This window comes from Micropterus salmoides, unplaced genomic scaffold, assembly GCF_014851395.1.
Source record: "Micropterus salmoides isolate LMB-PRFRI ecotype aquatic unplaced genomic scaffold, ASM1485139v1 Ms_hic_scaffold_7, whole genome shotgun sequence".
NCBI lineage: Eukaryota > Metazoa > Chordata > Actinopteri > Centrarchiformes > Centrarchidae > Micropterus > Micropterus salmoides.
This window is the reverse complement of record NW_024044459.1, coordinates 7,681,941-7,701,925: the sequence shown is the minus strand read 5'-3', so window position 1 is coordinate 7,701,925 and position 19,985 is coordinate 7,681,941. Positions and strand designations below refer to the sequence as shown.

The 19,985-nt window shown below is 40.4% G+C and overlaps 1 protein-coding gene and 3 non-coding genes across 4 annotated transcripts; 1 reads left to right on the top strand and 3 right to left on the bottom strand.

Moving 5' to 3' along the window:
- The first annotated feature begins 10,024 nt into the window (after positions 1 to 10,024).
- Positions 10,025 to 18,820, top strand: LOC119891850 (cilia- and flagella-associated protein 157-like). Its single transcript, XM_038703766.1, has 9 exons — positions 10,025 to 10,222; positions 11,357 to 11,628; positions 12,233 to 12,386; positions 12,472 to 12,715; positions 14,604 to 14,704; positions 14,958 to 15,108; positions 16,394 to 16,542; positions 17,148 to 17,303; positions 18,660 to 18,820. Exons 1-9 carry the CDS (start codon positions 10,140 to 10,142, stop codon positions 18,754 to 18,756), a joined length of 1,407 nt encoding a protein of 468 aa, XP_038559694.1. The 5' UTR covers positions 10,025 to 10,139; the 3' UTR covers positions 18,757 to 18,820.
- trnac-gca lies at positions 12,123 to 12,194 on the bottom strand. Its single transcript has one exon. It is a non-coding gene; the product is annotated as a tRNA-Cys (tRNA).
- trnac-gca lies at positions 13,973 to 14,044 on the bottom strand. Its single transcript has one exon. It is a non-coding gene; the product is annotated as a tRNA-Cys (tRNA).
- On the bottom strand, positions 14,841 to 14,912 carry trnac-gca. The gene has a single exon. It is a non-coding gene; the product is annotated as a tRNA-Cys (tRNA).
- Positions 18,821 to 19,985: the final 1,165 nt, after the last annotated feature.

Genomic DNA, 19,985 nt, shown 5'->3' with positions numbered 1-19,985 from the left:
CATTTGTTTAAAAGCAAACGAAATTTGAGTTACGACATGATTTACAGATTTTGACAATGGGAAATTTAGAAGAAGAATTTAGGAATGTTCAGACTTTGATGCCACTAGTGCTGGTTTGATGAAGAGTTTTCACTGTTTCAATGTATTGTCCTTCATCAATGAAGATGAGTTTAACAGACCTGCAGAGGGTTTGGTTTTAGTTAAAAACTAAATCTTGTTTCTTAAAGATTTAGTTGAATTCTGGACCCTTCCTTACAGAAATTTAGAAAAGAATGCAACAGAGGAGTGGCGGGTGAACATATGTGAGGTGTGGCTTTGTGCTGGGAATCCACATTAAAAGCAAGATACGAGCAGTGCGCCCTACTGGAGCTTTGGTCTGTTCAGTCCACGTGGCTCCGACCTCCATTTGTCTGTCTCACTCATCATACTGGACCAAACTAGTTGTAAAGTAGGCTGTGTGAAGAAATTAGCATTGTTTTTAATTATCAATTCAGTGATTTGATTTTCGACTTACAATATGAAATGTCAGGGGTCGCACACCTTTGGGTTAATGTCTTGCTCAGAGACACACTGGTGGATGCCACAGTGGGATCAAACCTGGGTCTCTCACACAAGAGGCGTGTGTCTTGTCCACTCTTCCATTGCCTCCCCTGTTAATGTGAGCTGTTAATTTAATCCGAATGTTGTTTTACGGCACCGCAGTCTAATTGGATTGGTGTGATTTCAGAATTTGTTCAAGATTTGATTCAGATTACTTGAGTGCTGAGTGATAGTGCCACGTGTTTGTTCTCCTCCTGGTCTGTGAGCCAGTTCACGTGTTCAGAGTAAAACGGAAATGTCTAAGAGCTCTAATTTATGTCAGTAATTGGTTTATAATAACAGTCTGTAAAACAGGATAAACACATATGTGACATCACAGCACAGTGTATAATCTGGAGCCTAATAATGATAAGTACAGCTGCAGGTGGAGCTTGCAAATGAGCATGCTGGATTGGATCTTAAGTGGCTGACTGTGCACGAGTTTGTCTTCATATTGTTATGGCAACTGATGAATTAATAACTGCAGAAAATATGCTTAATTCTCTAGCTGTCAAGACTAAACAGCTGGTAATATTATTTTTTTCTTCTTTATTCTCATTAAATCCCTTGTTCAGTGAATTTATATACCTTCTTCCTCTGTGCCGTAGCGCTCCATTGTTGTCCCAAGACACATCAGGGAGCCACACTGTTGCACTGGGTGACATGTTCCTTCATCATGAACACACCCATGCACACACACACACACACACTGTAATTTATTTTGACTCAATTCTATTTACACTGTGCTGCTGTCCCAAATACTCACTAGAACACCACATGTGGATTCATCCGCCTCTGAAAATAGTGCTGAACAAATGCACTATTTCGTCCTGTGATAAAAACTACAGTTAAGCAGCTGTTTAAAGAAATTACTGAGCCTTTTTAAACATGAAACTATATACTTGTGATTGAGACAGGAAGCTTATGGTAAAACATTTTATTCATACATCTACCATGAGATTTCTGCACCGCTATAATAAGAAATGGAAAACAGAATAATAATATTTTTAATAATTAAATTAAACAATGTATTTGGGATGTTTTTCTGATCACTTATGTCTTCAGTAGGAACCACTGGGCTTGGAGATGAGAGCCGCATTGATTTGTCAATAGAGTAGCTTCATAAAGCCATCTGTGGTGTTGGATTTAGCAAGCTTTCCAACTTTGTTGTGGGAAAACTGAACAGTTGTATGCAATGTTTGTGATTCAATCTCTCTGTGAAATTACCAGCTAGGTAAGTAAGTACCACACTATCTGAGAAATATAATATTTGATGTGTTGTAAAAGTCTAATTACAGACTGCCATGAAAACACTTCACATGATCAAATTTGTTCCCAACTACAATTCAGCTTTCTCATCGCAAACATTCATTTACTTACTTTCTAACAATAATGGCAAGTTTGGAAATGTTTCTGAGGGCAGGTTCACACCTAAAGGTCCGGTTCCTGAATCAAACCAGTGCAAGGATGATACACTGTTTGAATTTTCCAGCTTGTCTGTGTTCACAAAAGGCAAAACTGAAACGGTCCATAAATTGTAAATAAAAGCTATGTGATGGAAATTGCATTTGAATATCAGTCAGCAGGTAAAAAAAATAAAAATACTTACACTGTGTGCACAATTGTTAGGCAAGAAAGTATTCTGAATGAATAATTATTTCTATGCACATTTTCCAACTCCAACCCATATAAACTCATATGCTCCTTGGTGTTAATCATTTTCAGGTGATATGTAGTTGATATGTAGGTGATATATAGGCATATTTGTGCAATGAGGTGGCGAAAGTGAACAACATCTTATATCTAGGTGTGCATGATTATCAGGCAGCTTTATTACCTCTGGTAAAATGGGCCAAAAAGAGATTTAACTGACACAGAAAAGTCAAAAACACTATTGAAATAGCTAAACTTTTGAGGCGTGACCACTGGACAATCAAACGTTGTGTTGCTAATAATCAACTGGGGCGCAAAAAGCGCACGGAGAAGAAAAGGCACAAATGTGAAGCAACCAGGAAACCGTCATCCTCCAGTGCAACCACAGATCCAGAACTGCTGAACTGGACGGTCCAGAAGTACAAAGAGCCAAGTGCCCAGAGACATGGCCTAGACCACTACTGAATAAGATTCCCAAGTTGAAGCTACAAAATTTTCAGGAATTTCTTTGCCTGAAGACAGATTTTTTTAAAGGTTTTATGGACAAACTTTATGGACTCAACTCCCAAACCTACTACCAGTTTCTGGAAAATACTTTCTTCAAGTAACGCTACAGTCCTCGGCATTCAAGAAGGCCCTGATCTTCATGATCTTCATACAGGACAATGATCCATCACACGCATCCAAGTACTTTCTCTGCTTTGCCAGCAAGCAAGGGCCCCAAAATAATGACCTGGCCCCCATCCTCACCTGACTTGAAACCTTTTGAGAACTTGTGGGCCTCAAATGTGAGATTTACACTGATTTACAGTTTACAACCAATGAAATGACACAGACAGTAGTATGCTTCCAATTATTGCTTAGAATGATGTTCACACCAGAAAACCCATTTAAGGTGGACCAGAGAGCGGGGGTAAAAGCTCCAGGGTTCGGTTCAACTGGACTAAACGAATATGGAATATATGCAACACTTTTTTGTACACTCCCTCTATTCTGAAAGTGTAGGTTGTAAACTTTGCTACCAACGTGTAATTCATGTAATTTATATCCGTTGTGCCATAGAACCAGCTGTGTCGGCACAATCCTGTGATTACTGGGTGACTGAATGGTTTTCATTTGTGTTTCTCACCTCAGTTTGTTGCTCATTACTTTTTATTGCTTTGCTTTCATTGTGTCTGACGTGTATTTTGCATGTGAACACATTCTCTCCATGTGTTGTGAGGTCATGTTGTTAGCAGAAGCGTAGCCAGGATTCTAGAACTCCCAAGGTCATGAGTCCAAGGCCTACAATGTTCCCAACGCAGACTAAGAACAATTAACTGTTCAATAAGACATTTTATAAATAAAAAAATGAATTTAATTTTACTGCATAAAGATCAAAATACTGTTTTTAAATTCCTCCCCAACTGCCAGGACTAAAATTCACGTGGAGAGATGCTGAATCCTCTTATAATCTACTATTCTTATGAACCTGAAAGCAGCCAAACATAATGTCTAACCTTATTGGCAGCTCTGGGTGACACTACATTTTTCTTAAATGATATAGAAGTTAACTATTTTGTTCCACACTTAAGTATACAAGTCATAATGTTGCTGAAGTTAACAGCTTAAATAATGTGCAAGAAGCACATCTGGTTGTCACATGAAAATGGAAATGAATAGTTTCAATGTTGGTTTTGGTTAAATGAAAACATGTTTTTGGGAGTTGAACCCATCGTGAGAGTTGAACGTCTCATCTGCCTCTTTGACCTCCACACCCTCACTTACCACCGCGCAGTGTTCTGTCTTTCTGTTCGTGTCTCCCCCTGTCTAATCCTTTCCTGCTGCGGAAACATATTCCTCTCACTTTCCGTGCAAAGAGCACATTATTCTTATTTTAAAAGCATCATCCTCCCAGGCTAAACTCTGGTGGGTTGATGCAGAGGACACAAATATAGCCAAGAAAAACAGACACCCAGACAGCTGAGGTACAGTATGCCGGCCTCAGGCTGAATATTTGTGGGAGGTGGAGGTAGCGTGCAGGACACCACACAGGTTATGACAGCGAGCAGAGGAGAAACCTCAGCTATGAAAATGACTTACAGTTCCTGAAGGTATCCTCACACAGGTGCAACTCAGGTTCAATTCACTGTCAAGTCGGTTATTAAGCATTTCACTTTCACAAGTTCAGATCGTGAAAACATGTTGATGATTGTTGATGGCACTTTGAGGCCAAAAATGATCATGATATATCTGCTGGAACTGATTCCTGATCATTGCTTACGGGGATTATTGACAATCAGCAGACAGAATATTGTTACTTTGAAAATTCCAGATTATGATAATTGTATGGTTGAAAAAATACTCACTCCTGTAACACTGGACTCATGCCATGACTAGGAGCTGTTGTACAGTCTGATGGCCAGGGGGACGAAAGAGTTTTTAAGTCTGTTGGTGGAGCTGGGCTGGGACAGCAGTCTGCCACTGAACACACTCCTCTGCCCGATGAAGGTGTTGTGCAGAGGGTGGTGGCCGTTTATCCAGGGTCCTTCTTTCTGACACTGTCACCAGAGAGTCCAGCTCTGAGCCCACCATTGAGCCAGCTCTCCACACCAGTCTGTCCAGTCGACTGGCATCTCTCTTCTAGCTGCTTCCTCCCCAGCAAACTTTAGCATAAAGAGGACTCTGCCCACCACAGATGCAGCAGAACCAGAGATTTCTTCTTTTTGTTTTCCATTCATTCTTCCTCATTGTGGTGCCTATTTTACTCACAATGCAACTCAAAAAGCAAGAGCACTGGTTTAGTTTAAACGGTGGAGGGGATAAATAAAGATAATTTAATTTCCTGCATTCGGTCCTTTAGATCAACTTTTCTAATTTATTTAAATCACTGCTGAGTTAGTACACAAGCTGAGCATTTCCTCCTCTTTTGAGGAGGCATGGGCTATCTGGAGACAGGAGGATAGCGAATTGGTAACATGACTTACAGGCTTAGAGCTAGATGCTAAGACTTGACCTACGGTACACAATTTAACAATCCAGCAGGGAATGGATGTCTGGCCTCTCCTTAAAGAGGTGGTATTATTATGCTTTTTGGCTTTTCCCCTCTCCTTTATTGAGTTATATCTCTTTTTTTGTGCATGTAACAGGTTTGCAAAGTAAAAAAGCCCAAAGTCCAGCTCAAAGGGAGTTCCCATCTCCCACAGAAAGCTCTGCTCTGAACTGCTTGAAAACAGCTCGTTTGCAGTCCAGCCCTTCACTTCCTTCACTGTGACGTTACAATGAAAAGGCGTCATAAAGCTTGCCAAGCGGCTAGCGGGGTCAGGCACGTTCTCAGACCAAGCTAGTCTGAGCGGAGGCCCTTTGGCTGACTGCCTTTGTTTGGTTTTCCATTGTAGAAATGTTGTACCTGTACCTGCTTCCAGGTACTTTTTTTTGTATCACCTCACCTCCGTCGAGGTTCCAAGCGAGCTGAGGGAAACTAAAATGTAATGTGAAAACACGACAGACTGCTGATTGGTCAGAGAGAATATTCACTATTCACTGCATCATCATTGCTGCACCAGCCAGAGGCCAGCAACAGAAAGTTTTTATATTTTACAGTTTTCGTATGGAATGTAACTTCACAGACTGTTCAAGTGTGGAGTTGTTGTAAACGTTGGCCAACACAGCTAAAGTTATAGTTATAATGCTAATGTTACACCTGATGTGAAAGCTACTGAGCAAACGTTTAAATTGTTTGGTCAATATTTATGTAAAATTGAGCTGAAATATGGTGATTTTTGTAGTGGTTTATGGTAAGATGTGGAACAATGATGTTGTGTGGTTGTGGACTTGTGAGTAACTTACACCATCTGCTAGGTTACGGTCGCAGTCTGAAGCGGCTTTGATTTGGAAACACTACCTTGTTTCTTACGACCCGCCCTTCTTTGCTTCTGATTGGCTAGTAGTCCTTACCTGGGAACTGCGCATGTGCAACTCCCAACAAAGATTTTGTACAAGTAAGATGCATCACTCTGTAGCTCAAGAGCGGAGTGAACAACACACAGGGTGAAAAGAGGAGCTGCAGCAATGTGCAGTATGAGAAAAATATGGTGTTTTTTGAAAATGAATGTAAACCTGTTCTGGTACAACCCCTAATTAAGATTTTGAACCTGAAAATGAGCAGAATACCACCTCTTTAAGTAGTGGTGGGGATGGCTGATCAGGCCACTGTGGCCTGTACTACGAAGGCAAACTCAGGGTTGACGAACTCTGTCCGCCTACACTGGAGTTAAACGGTACTACGAAGTTGGATAAGACGCTGGTTAGTTGAGTCCGTGTTAACCCCATGTTAACTTAATTGGAGTTGGTCCGCGTTCGCATTAAAAGGGGTGTGTTCGGCCGTGCAGGCACATGCTCCGTAGTTCTCCAGAGGAATGCACATTAGTAGTGTCAGGAAATTATGAATGTAAAGACAAGTTAACGGCTAAATCTAATGTCGTGACAGATGACAAAGCCAGGGAGGTTTGATGGCATTGCATTGAGTAAATTTGTAGCCTAATTATCTTCACAGTGTTCTTATTGTAGATCAGATCTCTATTATGTATTTTATGGGCTCTTTTATGTTTAACATGATGTAAAGTTACAACTGCACATAAGGTCCATTGTAAGCTCCCTATTTTTTGGACATGTAAAATTATCTAAATATGTGAAAACACTTAGGATAATTCAATTATAGCCTACAGATGGGCTACATCTAAGAAACTATCCCGTTAATTAATTAAGATTCCTCTCCAAAATCACAGAGGCTGCAGGGCTCGCTGTCTGAACGTGATGCTGTTGTGTTCAGAACTTCACTGCAACCGCAGTGGAACAAATTAGGATGAAATCTAAACATATTTTATAAAGTGGTGTGTATTAATATCCTACTTCTCATCATTAACACTGAGTAGCTATGTGGTTTGCAGTCCAGGTAACCTCGAGTTAACGATGAACAAAACCTGCTCGGAGCAGTTTAGAGATGCAGCGTAAATTGCCATGGCAGGTAACCCCTATCCACCTTTCGTAGTACGGGTTAATCGGGAAGTTGCACCGGACGTCACAAAGTTACTCCTGAAGTTACCTGGATGAGTACAGGCCACCGCAGTAGCCTACGTTATTGATTCGCTGGTATTTTGCCAATCCCCTTTAGACCGTTTGACTGACACAGTTTGGGTCTGCATGCTACGTGTGAAACCGAAACCAACTAAAAACACTTCTGATCAGGCAGAAATCTCACCATAAATACACATGCATTCCACATTAGCTACTGTCTGGACTCACAGCGTGATGTGCACATGATTAAAATCTCCAGTGTCAGCTCGCATCAGCTGCGAGGAGTTGATTCGTGTGGAGTCAAAAGCTTTCTCTTGTGGCGCCCCTGACATTTTGCGACCACCTATGTCACCTATGCCTGGATTAATCTTCAGTATAGATGAGCAGCATTCTAAAGAGATCTAGTTAAGCTTGCTTCTTTCTAACTCCACACCAAAAGATTTGTTTCAGTTTCAAACTTGTAGTCTTCAACTGACGCTGACTCAAGTGATATCACTTGAGGGAAATAGGATTATCACATCAGATTGGAGTTGGTCCACGTTCGCATAAAAGATGTGTTTACATATCAGATTTCACACAGCTCTCTCTGGAGACACTAAAGCAGCCATACTACTTTTAAATACATCCAGTACAACTCACCAACACTTGGAAACAAATCCAGCTTTAAGGTTAGGGAAAGGTACTGAGTGGGTGGGCAAATAAAGGGTAAGGTAAACATTTAGGTTAGAATTGGCATGAAGTTCTGATGTGCTTAAAGTCCATCCTCCACTTGACTTCGACACTATTTCTCACACTATTAGACTATACTATGTTATTTTATTTACTGTGTGTGTGTGTGTGTGTGTGTGTGTGTGTGTGTGTGTGTGTGTGTGTGTGTGTGTGTGTGTGTGTGTGTGTGTGATGTTATACACAGTAATTAGAGAATCACTTTGGTTTGGCAGACACAGACTGAGGGAACAGTACGTCTTGTACAAGGATTAAAACATGAATTGGGTATTTGTGTGTGGGCTCATTTTACAACATCCATGGGTCCCAAAATCCAGGAGCCCACTATACCTGTGGAGGCCATTTTGTAGGTAATGCAGGACCCTACAAGTTTAAAGGGCTGTATGAGGACTTGGTTTTAGGTGTGTGTGTGTGTGTGTGTGTGTGTGTGTGTGTGTGTGTGTGTGTGTGTGTGTGTGTGTGTGTGTGTGTGTGTGTGTGTGTGTGTGTGTGTGTGTGTGTGCAGGGAAAGTCTGTAATGCTGTAACTACAAGAAGAATCCTCAGGCAAGACAAGACTCAGCAGACCAACCAGAACATCTTAATTCTTCACATGACCTTCCCACATCCTAGGTGTCCTGCAGAAGGTGAGTGAGTGTACAAAGACACAGTAAAACTCTATCAAAGCTAATTGAAAGTGTAAACAACTCTTTACGACAGAGACACATCGTGTGCAAAGAAAATATACATTCATGTCGGGTTCCTCCAGACTGTCACTGTGTATTTGTCAGAAAGGAATCTCTCTTACACTCAGGGTCAGTTGCTACCATGTTTGTGTGGAAATTCACACAACCAATTTTACATCCAATTCACGTGGATGCCTTTTCATTTCACTTTACACTGCCTAATTCCACTTTCACACATACAGACAGAAATACGTGACAGTAGAGGTTTATAGTTAATGTAATTATCTGTATTTGTGTTGAAGACAGGAATTGGCCATTGGCGTATACAGGAAGTCACATTCAATCAGGCAAATGTTGCATTTTTGAACCCAACATTTATTAGCAACACAATACTTTTTCCTTCAAAGTATCAGATCGATTTAGTACATGCGGTACTTTGTCTTTTTGTTTATTTAAATTTTTAACTAAACTAAGTTTTTTGAACTACACCCAACCTTTAACTAGGGACTATTAAACAATCAGAAACCAAAAAACAAAGATCAAAAGATTCTGTTTTGCGTTGGAAATAGAAACTACTGACAGTAAAGATATATAGAAAAGTATCCTTCAGTCGAATGGAATAATCTTAAATTCCAATGGGCTACAATTACATCAATCCAACAACACTAGTGGAACCACACCAACAATAAATCCCATCATATCACACCAATATGTTTTTCTTATAGTCTAACACGCCCTCCTTCAGATAAAATCATTAAATCGTGGAAAGTTTTGCTTTTTGTAATAGAAAGTTACCAGCTAAGAATCCTATTCTGTACAAATTAAATCTCGAATTAACGTCCTGGTGCCTCTATCATATTTGATAATTTAATAATCACAATGCATGGAAACACATCCCTCTGGGGCTACAAGGGCTGTAACTTTAAAATACTACATCAGATTGCTCTGATATTGACAGAGGGTCACCCTGAGGTGGTCTGCTGTCACTTTGTAGTGAAATGAATCAGTGGAAACAAAAGGTTTTCTTCGAATCTTGGCTGAATGTAGTAAGCTTTCTGTGAGACGAATATTTTATATATATATATATAATAGTTATATTAATATATCATTGTGAAAAAAAAGTAACTAGCAAAACTACAGATTACAAAGTAGGGAAAACAAGACATATTATATTTGTACAGAATCAACAAAGTCACACCCATATATAAAGTGACAATGGTACGAGTAATAGTAGGCTAGAAATAGTTTACAGAAAATAGATGATGGTGTGATTATTTTACTAAGGTTAGAACTTTCGGAGCAGTCCCTGAAGGCAACATTCATCCCCTAGCAACACGTAGTCTAAGCGGTAGTGATTTTTCAGTGAACTTTCTTTGATACATGCCAGGACAAAAGGATCAGAAAAGCTGAGTTAAACAACAAAAAGCCAGAAAATCTATAGGAAAAAGACAAATATAGAACTATGGCGGATGAAGTAGGTTCTGAAGACAGAGATACCTGGTTATATTTGATACAAATTCAATATCTTGACAAGCAGCTTGAGAGGTAATGTTTAGTTAAGACTGTTAGCTGCACACCTACTTCTGTTTCAGGTGAAATGCATTCTTAGTAATTTCTTTAAACACAGAATGATATATATATATATATATATATATATATATATATATATATATATATATTGTCTTAGAAGCTAGATTTTACTTTATTGGCGTAGCCCTTTGGTATTAGCCAGAGTGATGTTAGCTTCTTTTGTACAGTATATGGATGGTAGCTGTTAGCATAGCACCAATTTGTCTGAAGATGTTTGTGCCGCATAAAATGGAACTTTGACTGACATAATTTAGCGTTGTTGCCACCACTGCCACTATGTTTTTTAAAAATATTTTGTAAGAAAAACACTTACTTATAATGAGAAATATTTAGCCTACTTGATTAGAACTAAGCTACAACCTCAACTTGGACTATTATTGGGAAGAAAATGTGTTTGCATTAGCTTTAATGTTAAAACTGAATAAAATAAAAAATACTGTATGTGTGAAAATAAATACAAAATATACAGTAATATAAATGTAGTATAACCTTGAATTAACATGAAATGTAAAGTGTGCTCTTCCATTTAGGGCTGCAACTAGCAATTAGCTGTTTTTATTGAATAATGTTCATATTTGTCAGAAACAACAAAGAAAAGCAGCAAATAGTCACATAGGAGAAGCTGGAGGCAGCAGATGTTTGGCGTTACAGCTTAAAAGATTACTCAACAACTATAAAAGCATGATAAAACTTTAATTATGGGTGTCGATGGAACAGTGGATAAGACACATGCCCTTGCCTTGGGTGATCTGGGTTTGATTCCCTCTGCGAATTATCCACCAAGGAGTCACAAGACACTTAACCCCTAGTTGCTCCAGAGGTGTGTGACCTCTGGCATATATAGCAATTGCCTTTACTTGTATCACATTTAAGTCTTACTGAACATCTTTCTCCAGCTGTTGGTTCCTAGAATTTCACCTCACGTACTGTGAGGACAAGCTTCAGGCACAATTTCAGCATGATTAAAACTTTGATACAGGATGCAGTTACTGCAGCTATTATTTTATTTTAAATATTGTATTTACAAAAAAAGCACAGTAGGTTCTTGCATATAACCCTTAAGCCCACACGTCACTCTTCATCCTGCAGATGTCAGCTTAAATGTGATGAATTGGAGAAACAGAACAAGGACCTTGTCTCTCAGTACAACGCGCTGGAGAAGGACAATAAAGATATTATTGACTTCCTGAAACGCTCCCTGGTTGCAAAAGAGAAGAAGGGGGAAAAGCTGGCAGAGCGGCTGGAGAGTCAGCAGCAGGCTGCTGAACAGGACTGGCAGGCCCTGAACCTGCAGCACAGCCAGCAGATACTGAAGCTACAGGAGCAGATCAACAAACTTAGCTCAGAGAGCAAGATGCAGGGTGAGACAGTCACAATGTTTGTTTATTAAGTATTTAGTTGTTTCTTCTCCCATCCCCTTAGAATGGATTCATTTTGCTGATCTAGGATCAGGTCCCTGAGTGCAGACAAGTTTAATCTTTTTTAGTTTGTGAGATGTATTTATTCTGGAAGTTATTCTGATTCAGTCATTCTGTTTTCACTTTTGGTTTTTATTTATACCACGGTATTTTAGGAGAAATAGGAATTGCTTCTGTAACAGGAAGATAGGTCTTTTCTTATTTCCTAGGACAAATAGGACGAGCAGTTAGGAAATGCTTCTGTTTGTTTGTGAGCTTAGACCTCTTTCACTAATGACTCACATAATGCACAGTGATGTGTCCCATTGTTAGAAAGTAACTGATGGGGTGAAGGTGAGGAATTCATTTATTTACAGATTCCTTACAACAAATCAGTTCATACTCAGCTTACTTAGAGGATTACTGCAAGATATACTATCTGTTGTGAAGTGCCATAAAGGGGGCATCCGGATTTGAACCGGAGACCTCTTGATCTGCAGTCAAATGCTCTACCACTGAGCTATACCCCCTGCTGTGAATGCTCTTTTCTCTCCTGTTCTCATTTCAGCGGCAAAGTTCGAGGAGCAGCAGGAGCAGAAAGAGCAGCTGATGCAGCAGCTATCCGACATGGAGTCTCTGGAGAAGCAGCTGGCCAGTCAGCAGGAGAAGCACGAAGCTGCCGTCCTCAGGCTGACAAGGGAAGCAGAGATGGAGAGGGAAAGGTAAATTCAACTGATCTCCTTTTGTTGGTGTTGGTCAGCGTACACTAAATGTTTAGCCATCCCTTCCCCTGTCCTCCAACGACAGGATTGAGAAGAGACAGAACGCAGTGCACTATTACATTAAGATGAAGACCTCAAACATTGTTCAGGAGGAGAGGGCGCAGCACAGTGAGCGGCTGGAGAAAGTCCAGCTCCTGCTGAGCGAGAACATGGATCTGTGGGACGAGAAAGACGCCGTGCGAGGCAGAGACGCTTTTCTTTGCTATGAGGTGGATGACCTGAAAAAAAACATCAACAGCATGACCCAGGAGAGCCTCACCTACAAGAAGGTAAGAGGACAGCAGTAAATCCACCTCAGGGAGCATCTGGATTTGATCCAGAGACCTCACTACTCCATTTTAGTTTACAAATAGAGAATTAAAACGAATACCATGTCAAAAACCCGGTCAGTAGCATCGTTTTTCTGCTTTGCATGACATATAAGACCCTTACAGAGAGCCGAGCGTGAGCGGCTGCGTCATCGTTTCTAAAGTCCTCCGTTTTGGCCCGTCTTCTTCTTAAGTCTGCAGTTAATGCTCTTACCACTGAGATGTACTCTCACAGCCTGAGCTCCGGGTCAGTATTTGTGTTGTGTTTCAGACAGGACCTGGCATCAGTATGCGAGAAGATGTACGACTAAAGTGTTCTGTCATTGCTTCTTGTGGTCACAGTGGGCTCTGCTCAGCACAAGTCATAGCAGCAGTAGTATGAAGAGCTTAAAGAGGTCATATTATAGTTTTTTTATTGAGTTATATCCCTTTTTTGTGCATGTAATAATAGGTTTGCACAGTGAAAAAGTCCAGCCCAAAGGGAGTTACCATCTCCCACAGAAAACTCTGCCTGAAAACAGCTTGACTACAGTCCAGCCTTTACTTCCATAACTCTCTGCGTCTCTATGTAACACGCCTAGTGGCTAGTGTGGCATGCCCTCAAAAACACTGGTGGAAAAACACACTGAGCTGCAGCACGCACAGTGAAAAGAGGTCCGCCCACTGCCTCCCCTCACCTCCACCCTCTCTACCGAAACTTAGATACCAGTGCACAGTTAAAACATTACTATGAAAGATAAATTTGTGACACATTATTAACTTACCACTCTGAGACATCTTGCTTCAGTCTGGGTTGTGCAGCTAGTTCAGATTGTTCTTTCTGCTGGGCTGTGTATCTCAGCCATGTATTGAGTTCAGTAATTACTGAAAACTCACCTACATTACCTCTGTAGCAAAAGGTGGGGCGCTACATGAACGGTCTCTATAATATAAGGAACAAATGCAACCTAAAGTCATAATAAACAAATTCATTGCGACAGGATGTGCAAAACGTACTTCGGAGCAAATAAAAAATAAATATAAAAACATATTTCAAAGCAGTAAGTAAGGCTTACTGAACTGACAAATCCTGCTTCATAGTACAGGCCCTGGAGTATTACTACAGGAAGAGTTAGAGCATCAAGGTTAAAGCATATAGTCACATGTAAACATTGTATCTAGAGGACGCAGACATCAGTGGCACTGAGCATCTGTTGAGAAGTGGCATAAATGAGGACCAGGGGGCATCCGGACTTGAACCAGAGACCTCTTGATCTGCAGTCAAATGCTCTACCACTGAGCTATACCCCCTCACTGTTACCATCACATCAACATCTAGGTGTTTGTGAGAGACACTGGTTTCTCACTGGTTTCTAAGGATGCAGCAGATGGACAATGGATTGATTGTTTTAAGGAATGAGGAATCTCTTTGTGAACAGTTTGAACAGGAGAAGCAATTACAGTGAACAAAAACTCTTCTAGTGTTCACACAGTGTATGAAAGACTGTAGCTAAATTAGCCTAGAGATTGCACAGCTGCAGCCTTTGTCACAATTTAGCATTCTTTAATTGGTTTCCATCACAGTTTAGTAAGTATATGTGATTTAGATATAGAACAGTTAACAGTTAGCTGAATAATACAACCAAGAACAAGATGGAAAAGGTGTCTTTAATCTCATTGGACGTTTTAAGTGCTGCAGTCTTTGTACCTATTCATAATTTTTTCATGTGAGCATAATATTATTGATGGATTAAAAATGATGACAAATCAAGAACATAATCTAAATCAGCTGATATTTGGATAGAGAAAACATATGTCCGTAAGCACATAAGGCTCCTTATTTGAGTAAAAATCATCTTCCCTTTTTCAGGAGGTGGAGAAGCTGACAAAGAAGTGCCGGCAGCTGGAGGTGAAGCTGAAGGCCTGTGGCATCACCGAGAGGAGCATGCTGGCCAAGGAAGAGACTCTCAGGTACAAGTTTTTAATCTTTCTGACGTTCAAACAAACAAGTTTAAGATTCATTGTTACACAGAAAACATCACAAGTTACAATCATTAAAGCGTCAACCTCCATTTTTCACACTTACCAAACATTATAAATGTGTAACAGGGGGCATCCGGACTTGAACCGGAGACCTCTTGATCTGCAGTCAAATGCTCTGCCACTGAGCTATACCCCCACCAGATGCACTGTAATGGGGTTTTTGTCTCTGTTGTGTTTTCAGACAGCGCTTGGCCTCAGGGTCCAAGAAGTGCCGTCAAAAAACAGCGGAGGCAGGTCAGCTGGGGGCCGAGCTACAGAAAGAGAGGAGCAGGAAGAAGCAGCTGGAGGGTGACATCCATGAAGCAGTCATCATTCTCAGACACATCCTGGAGGTAAGTCCTGACCAGAAGCCTCATTACAGAAAAAATTCCTAACTGCTTGTCCGATTTGTCCTTTAAGTTAAAAAAAAAGGAACAATCCTGTCTAACTTTCACAGAAGCAATTCCTAAACTCGTGGCTGTGTCCTAGCCTATCTTATCTTAATTTAAGAAATCCAAACTACAACTAGAAACTCAATTCTTCTGTACTTGTCTAATGCCTCAGTTTTAGGGATGAGTCTGAGACATTAATCATGTCTGTAGAGAAGAGGAAACCCACCTTTTGGAAAGTTTTCTTCCAAATTATCAGACCAGGATAAAGATTTCGACAGACATTTTCCTAAATGCAGTTAGGAAACATGTTTCTGTAATACCAAAAAAAAGTTTATACTAAACTGTTAAGAAAGTATTCCAGACTTAGAAAGTTTCTGTAATGAGGCCCCTGGAGTGTCAGGACGCCTGCTTTAGTTCCTGCCGCAGCAACTCTAGGTTCTGGAATATCTGTATATTATGGGAGCTGTTTTCCAGAGAGGATTCTGGTTTTAATCCAGGAAGGTCAGACATCCCATTTACCTTCTGCTGCACAAATACTGAAATTATATATACAGTACTTGAATAAATTTGCTGCTCTGTTTGTTTCCACTTATGGAGAAATCTTTGCTTTAGCAGTAACTGAACAGCTGCTTTTCTGCACAAATTTATAATGTGCCCGTCAAAATGACATCCACAAAAAGTGCTTCTTTTTGCCATCGACAGGCTCATTATTAACATTGAGTGTATTTTGTAGAATTCAGGCATTCAAACTCCTCACTTTTTGGTTGAATTTGCCATTTTGAAACCAATGGGTCACCAATGTGGCCAAGACAACATTTACCCGTTATATTTACCTAGTCCACTCCAGCATGAGCTTTGCAACTTAAAGCTAATTGTTGGTATGTAGACCAGTGGCAGCAACCTGAATGTAATGTTGGATAACGTCAACAGGATAAAACATGCTGGCATAGGTGTCATTTACAGTGGGGACGCTGGGGACATTTCATTTGAAATGGACGATTTTGTCACTTTTGAAGGCATTTGCTAAAAATATTCTGAAAAATAGCTTGCTATAAGAAGATTTTCTTTTTTGGCCAAGTTTTCCGTTCTCTTCCTAACTGCATTATATTCTGTTATATTTTTATATTTTAAATTGTCACCTGCCACCTGAATTTTGAATTACGTAACACAACAGGAGTGTTCAATGCACCTGTGTTTCCTATTGAAATAAACTGAAGGCACTCCTGGTGTTCTCTTTCCTCTGCAGGAGGCGCCCGAGTCTCAGGGGAAGATACGGAGGCTGCAGGAGATCCTGAAGAGTCCCATCCCCCAGTCAACAGGGTTTGACCTCAAAGACTCCACTGAGAAGAGCAGTGGAGAACAGAAACCGCAGACTTCTGACCCCAAACCAGCCAGGTACTGGAATCACTCTCCACTGGGGGTTTCTGTTTTATGACTGGTGTCAACAGCAGTGTAAACACACATTTCCTGTTTAGAAAAACCCAGAACACACCGCAGCTATTTCATCACAGCAGCAAAGTAGGCTGGACTAGAGTCCTGCTGAGGTTTGAGTCCCACCAGAACCAGATTAGCTGTTGACTGATTTCATCAAAAGATTCTAACAATACATTCCTATCTAAACACAGTGAAATTAATTATCCCGTGGCCCTGCTATCTCTTCACATATTTCTAATATATTTAGAAAAAAATCAGTTTGAAGTAGTTTTATATCAACATCTTTATTTTTCTTTTTTCATGTTAATAAAGAAGAGAGAATAAAATGAGAACAGAGGGATAGGAGTAAAGAAAAGTGATATTAGTTACATTGTGTGAGCTTATCTCAAGCTAAATGTAAAGTCTGTACATGTTAACTGTTAACTGCAGCCGTCAGATAAATGTAGTGGAGAAAAAACAAACAAACTCTCACAAAGGAAACAACTCAAGTAAAGTATGAAAACTCCCATCATCCCTGAGCCAAGACAGTCTGCTCCTGCTCCCCTCATCCTGTCTCTCCTCCACAGAGCAGAGACCGTGAACGCAGCCACAGATCCATTGTTCCTGATGGCCCGCTACAGGCCAGGCGACCTCGGCCTCGTACCTCGACCCACATGGAAACACAAACCAGCCATCTACAGGATGCGTGCTCCATCCACCAGCACCCAGCTGCCTCTCAACAGGTTTGTTGTGAATTGGAAACTCCAGTGCATTGCCTGCAAGGGGCAGTGTTGGGTCACATCATTTTTTCCAGTGTAATCGATAGTATGATCAGTCAATCTGCCTCTGCCTGATCTGCTCTCATAGGGATTTATTGTTGTCCTCATGCACAAGGCATGTTTACAGTCTTTGCTCAGTGGACGCATTTCTGTTGTTTAGAAGCCAACAAGGACACTGAACACCAGATTTAATTGGTGTCCTGATGCTTCAAGAGAGAGGAGACTGATTCATGTCTGTGTTTGAAGTTGAAAAAGGATGCACTCAGAAATCATAGCTCCACTGTGGTAAAATGGGAAGAAGTCACTTACTTTCCTGCTTACAATCATTATTTTCATACAGTGGATAGAAAAAGTCTACACACCCCTATTAAAATGCCAGGTTCTTATGATGTAAAATAATGAGACAAAGAAATCATGTCAGAACTTTTTCCACCTATAATATGAACAATTCAATAGAAAAACAAACTGAAATCTTCGAGGGGGAAAACTGAAAAATAAAAACCTTACAATAACCTGGTTAGGGACACTTGAAGGAACTGAGAAATGTCAGGATTAGGATCTGTAAAAACAACAACAGGCACCCCGGATCCCACATACACATCAAAATGAGTAAACACCCACACTAAAAACAGAGTCTCTCGATCACAGAATAGTTAGTTGATGCTTGTTAAACTTCTTAGGAGTAGAAACCCACAGGTTTGTTCACACCATGACTGTCAGACTGCATCAATACTGCACCTGCCCCCATGTGACCGGCATCCACCTGCAGACTGAACGACTTTGCAACAAGGAGCGGCACGCACCGGAGCACTACAGAGAAGTTCTTTGGCCTTCTGAAAAGCCTGCTGACAGACAGGAGACCACACAAATTTAAATTGCCTTCAACAAATCAGTGAGGGGAGCAACAACAGAAGAAAAGTTCTGACAAGAACTGCAGTAGTAAGCCAGCATCCCCAAGAACCTCATTAGCTCTATTTTAGTTGTTGGGGGGGGGGGGGCTGCTCTACCACCTGCACTCTCAACGTCTACCAGTGACTGACTGGAAGAAACCACAAGTGTTTGCAGGCGCCACAGGCTTAACTAACCCTGATGCAGATACATCTGTTATACTTGGGGCAACCACATGAGAATAGGAAGGCTTCCAAATGAGTTGTTCTGTAATGCTGGATGTACAAATAAGGTGCTGTATCAAGTTAAAGTGGCCAAAACACAATATATCATTTAATAATCAATCAATAAAATATATCACAACTGTTTTTATTTTTTTGTTTTACATAATCTGTTCTTTGTATAAATACTGTTATTCTGTCCGTCCCTCAGGAAACTCAGTCAGAAGAGAGCCAGCTTTGCCAACCCATCTGATTCAGTTCCACATTCTGACCTGTCTGATCTGGCTCCTTGGCAGGCTCAACAGTAAGAAAGACGAATGTTTTCCATCCCACTGCCACGTTTCAAAATAAAGGTTTAGTCACTTTGATCCTGCTTCTGTTCTGACTGCTGATCTTTCTGAACATTTACACATTGCAAAGTATTTTTTGTTTTCACAAATATGAGGTTTATTCTGTTGACTGTGTCAGAAAATTGTGAAAAAGGTTCCCAGAGCTCAAACTGACATCCTCAAATATCTTGTTTCATCCAGAATCCAAAAATATTTAATTTACAGGAATAAAAGGAAAGCAGGAAATTCTCACATTTCAGACCCTTGTTCTTGATAAATGACAAACAATTAATCTGTTGTCAGAATTGATGTTGAATTATTTTATTCATTTTGTAAAGTACTAGGTTCAGCCCCCCTACATAATAATACAGATGAGTTATTTACAAATATGATAAATAATGGAATTTCTAGACAACACCTAGTAGGAGTGAAAAGTTATGCAATTCATGTCAAGTCACGCCAATTTTTGTTATATAACCCAAATATCCAAATGGGCATTCCTTTCAGTGTAGGACACCCTTTAAGATGTCTATGAAGATTCTCAGTCATCCAGGTCATAGTTATCCAAGAAGGTTAAAGTCAAGGGCAACTGGACTTGGTTGAAGATACTGGAAGATGTTTTGTCCCTCATCCAAAGGACTTCTTCAGTTCTGACTGACTGGCAGGGAAACTCAGCTATTTAACCTCAGTGGGGTCGTTGGCCCGGATCGTCGATTTGAGGACCATATGATCATTGAATATATGTTAAACCATATCTTCTCACTGCTACTGTAAACTCATTACAAAGACACTGAACACATTACAGGCACACCAAAATAAAAATGTGATTATCTCAGCAGTGTTTCCAAAGTGTTGGGGAAAGCTGAAACCAAAGGTCAGACTGCTCAACCACGATGGCCTTCTTACTTTGAACTGTCGCCACCATTTAGAATTCAATGAGCTTCACAGCGAGGTCAGGTGGAGTTCTGGGTCAACAGAGGACAACAGGAGAGGTCTGAAAACACAGAGGGAACACAGGGGAAAACAAAGCATCTGCAGCCTTCAGCCTCGGACATGATGGAGCTCTATCTAATATCTTTAATATTTGTAATGTAATCATATGAGAACGTGTGTGCATTTAGGGATTTTGAATCTTGAGTAGCTAAAATTGAGTTTCAGCGGTTGTACTGAAGTATTCAGTCATAAACCAAAGTATTGGACTAATTAAA

Excerpts from the sequence above, each read along its gene's own strand:
- LOC119891850 (XM_038703766.1), top strand. The coding sequence starts at position 10,140 with ATGGCGGATGAAGTAGGTTCTGAAGACAGAGATACCTGGTTATATTTG. Across the intron at positions 10,223-11,356 it reads CTTGACAAGCAGCTTGAGAG|ATGTCAGCTTAAATGTGATG; the intron begins GTAATGTTTAGT and ends TTCATCCTGCAG. Across the intron at positions 12,716-14,603 it reads AGAGCCTCACCTACAAGAAG|GAGGTGGAGAAGCTGACAAA; the intron begins GTAAGAGGACAG and ends TCCCTTTTTCAG.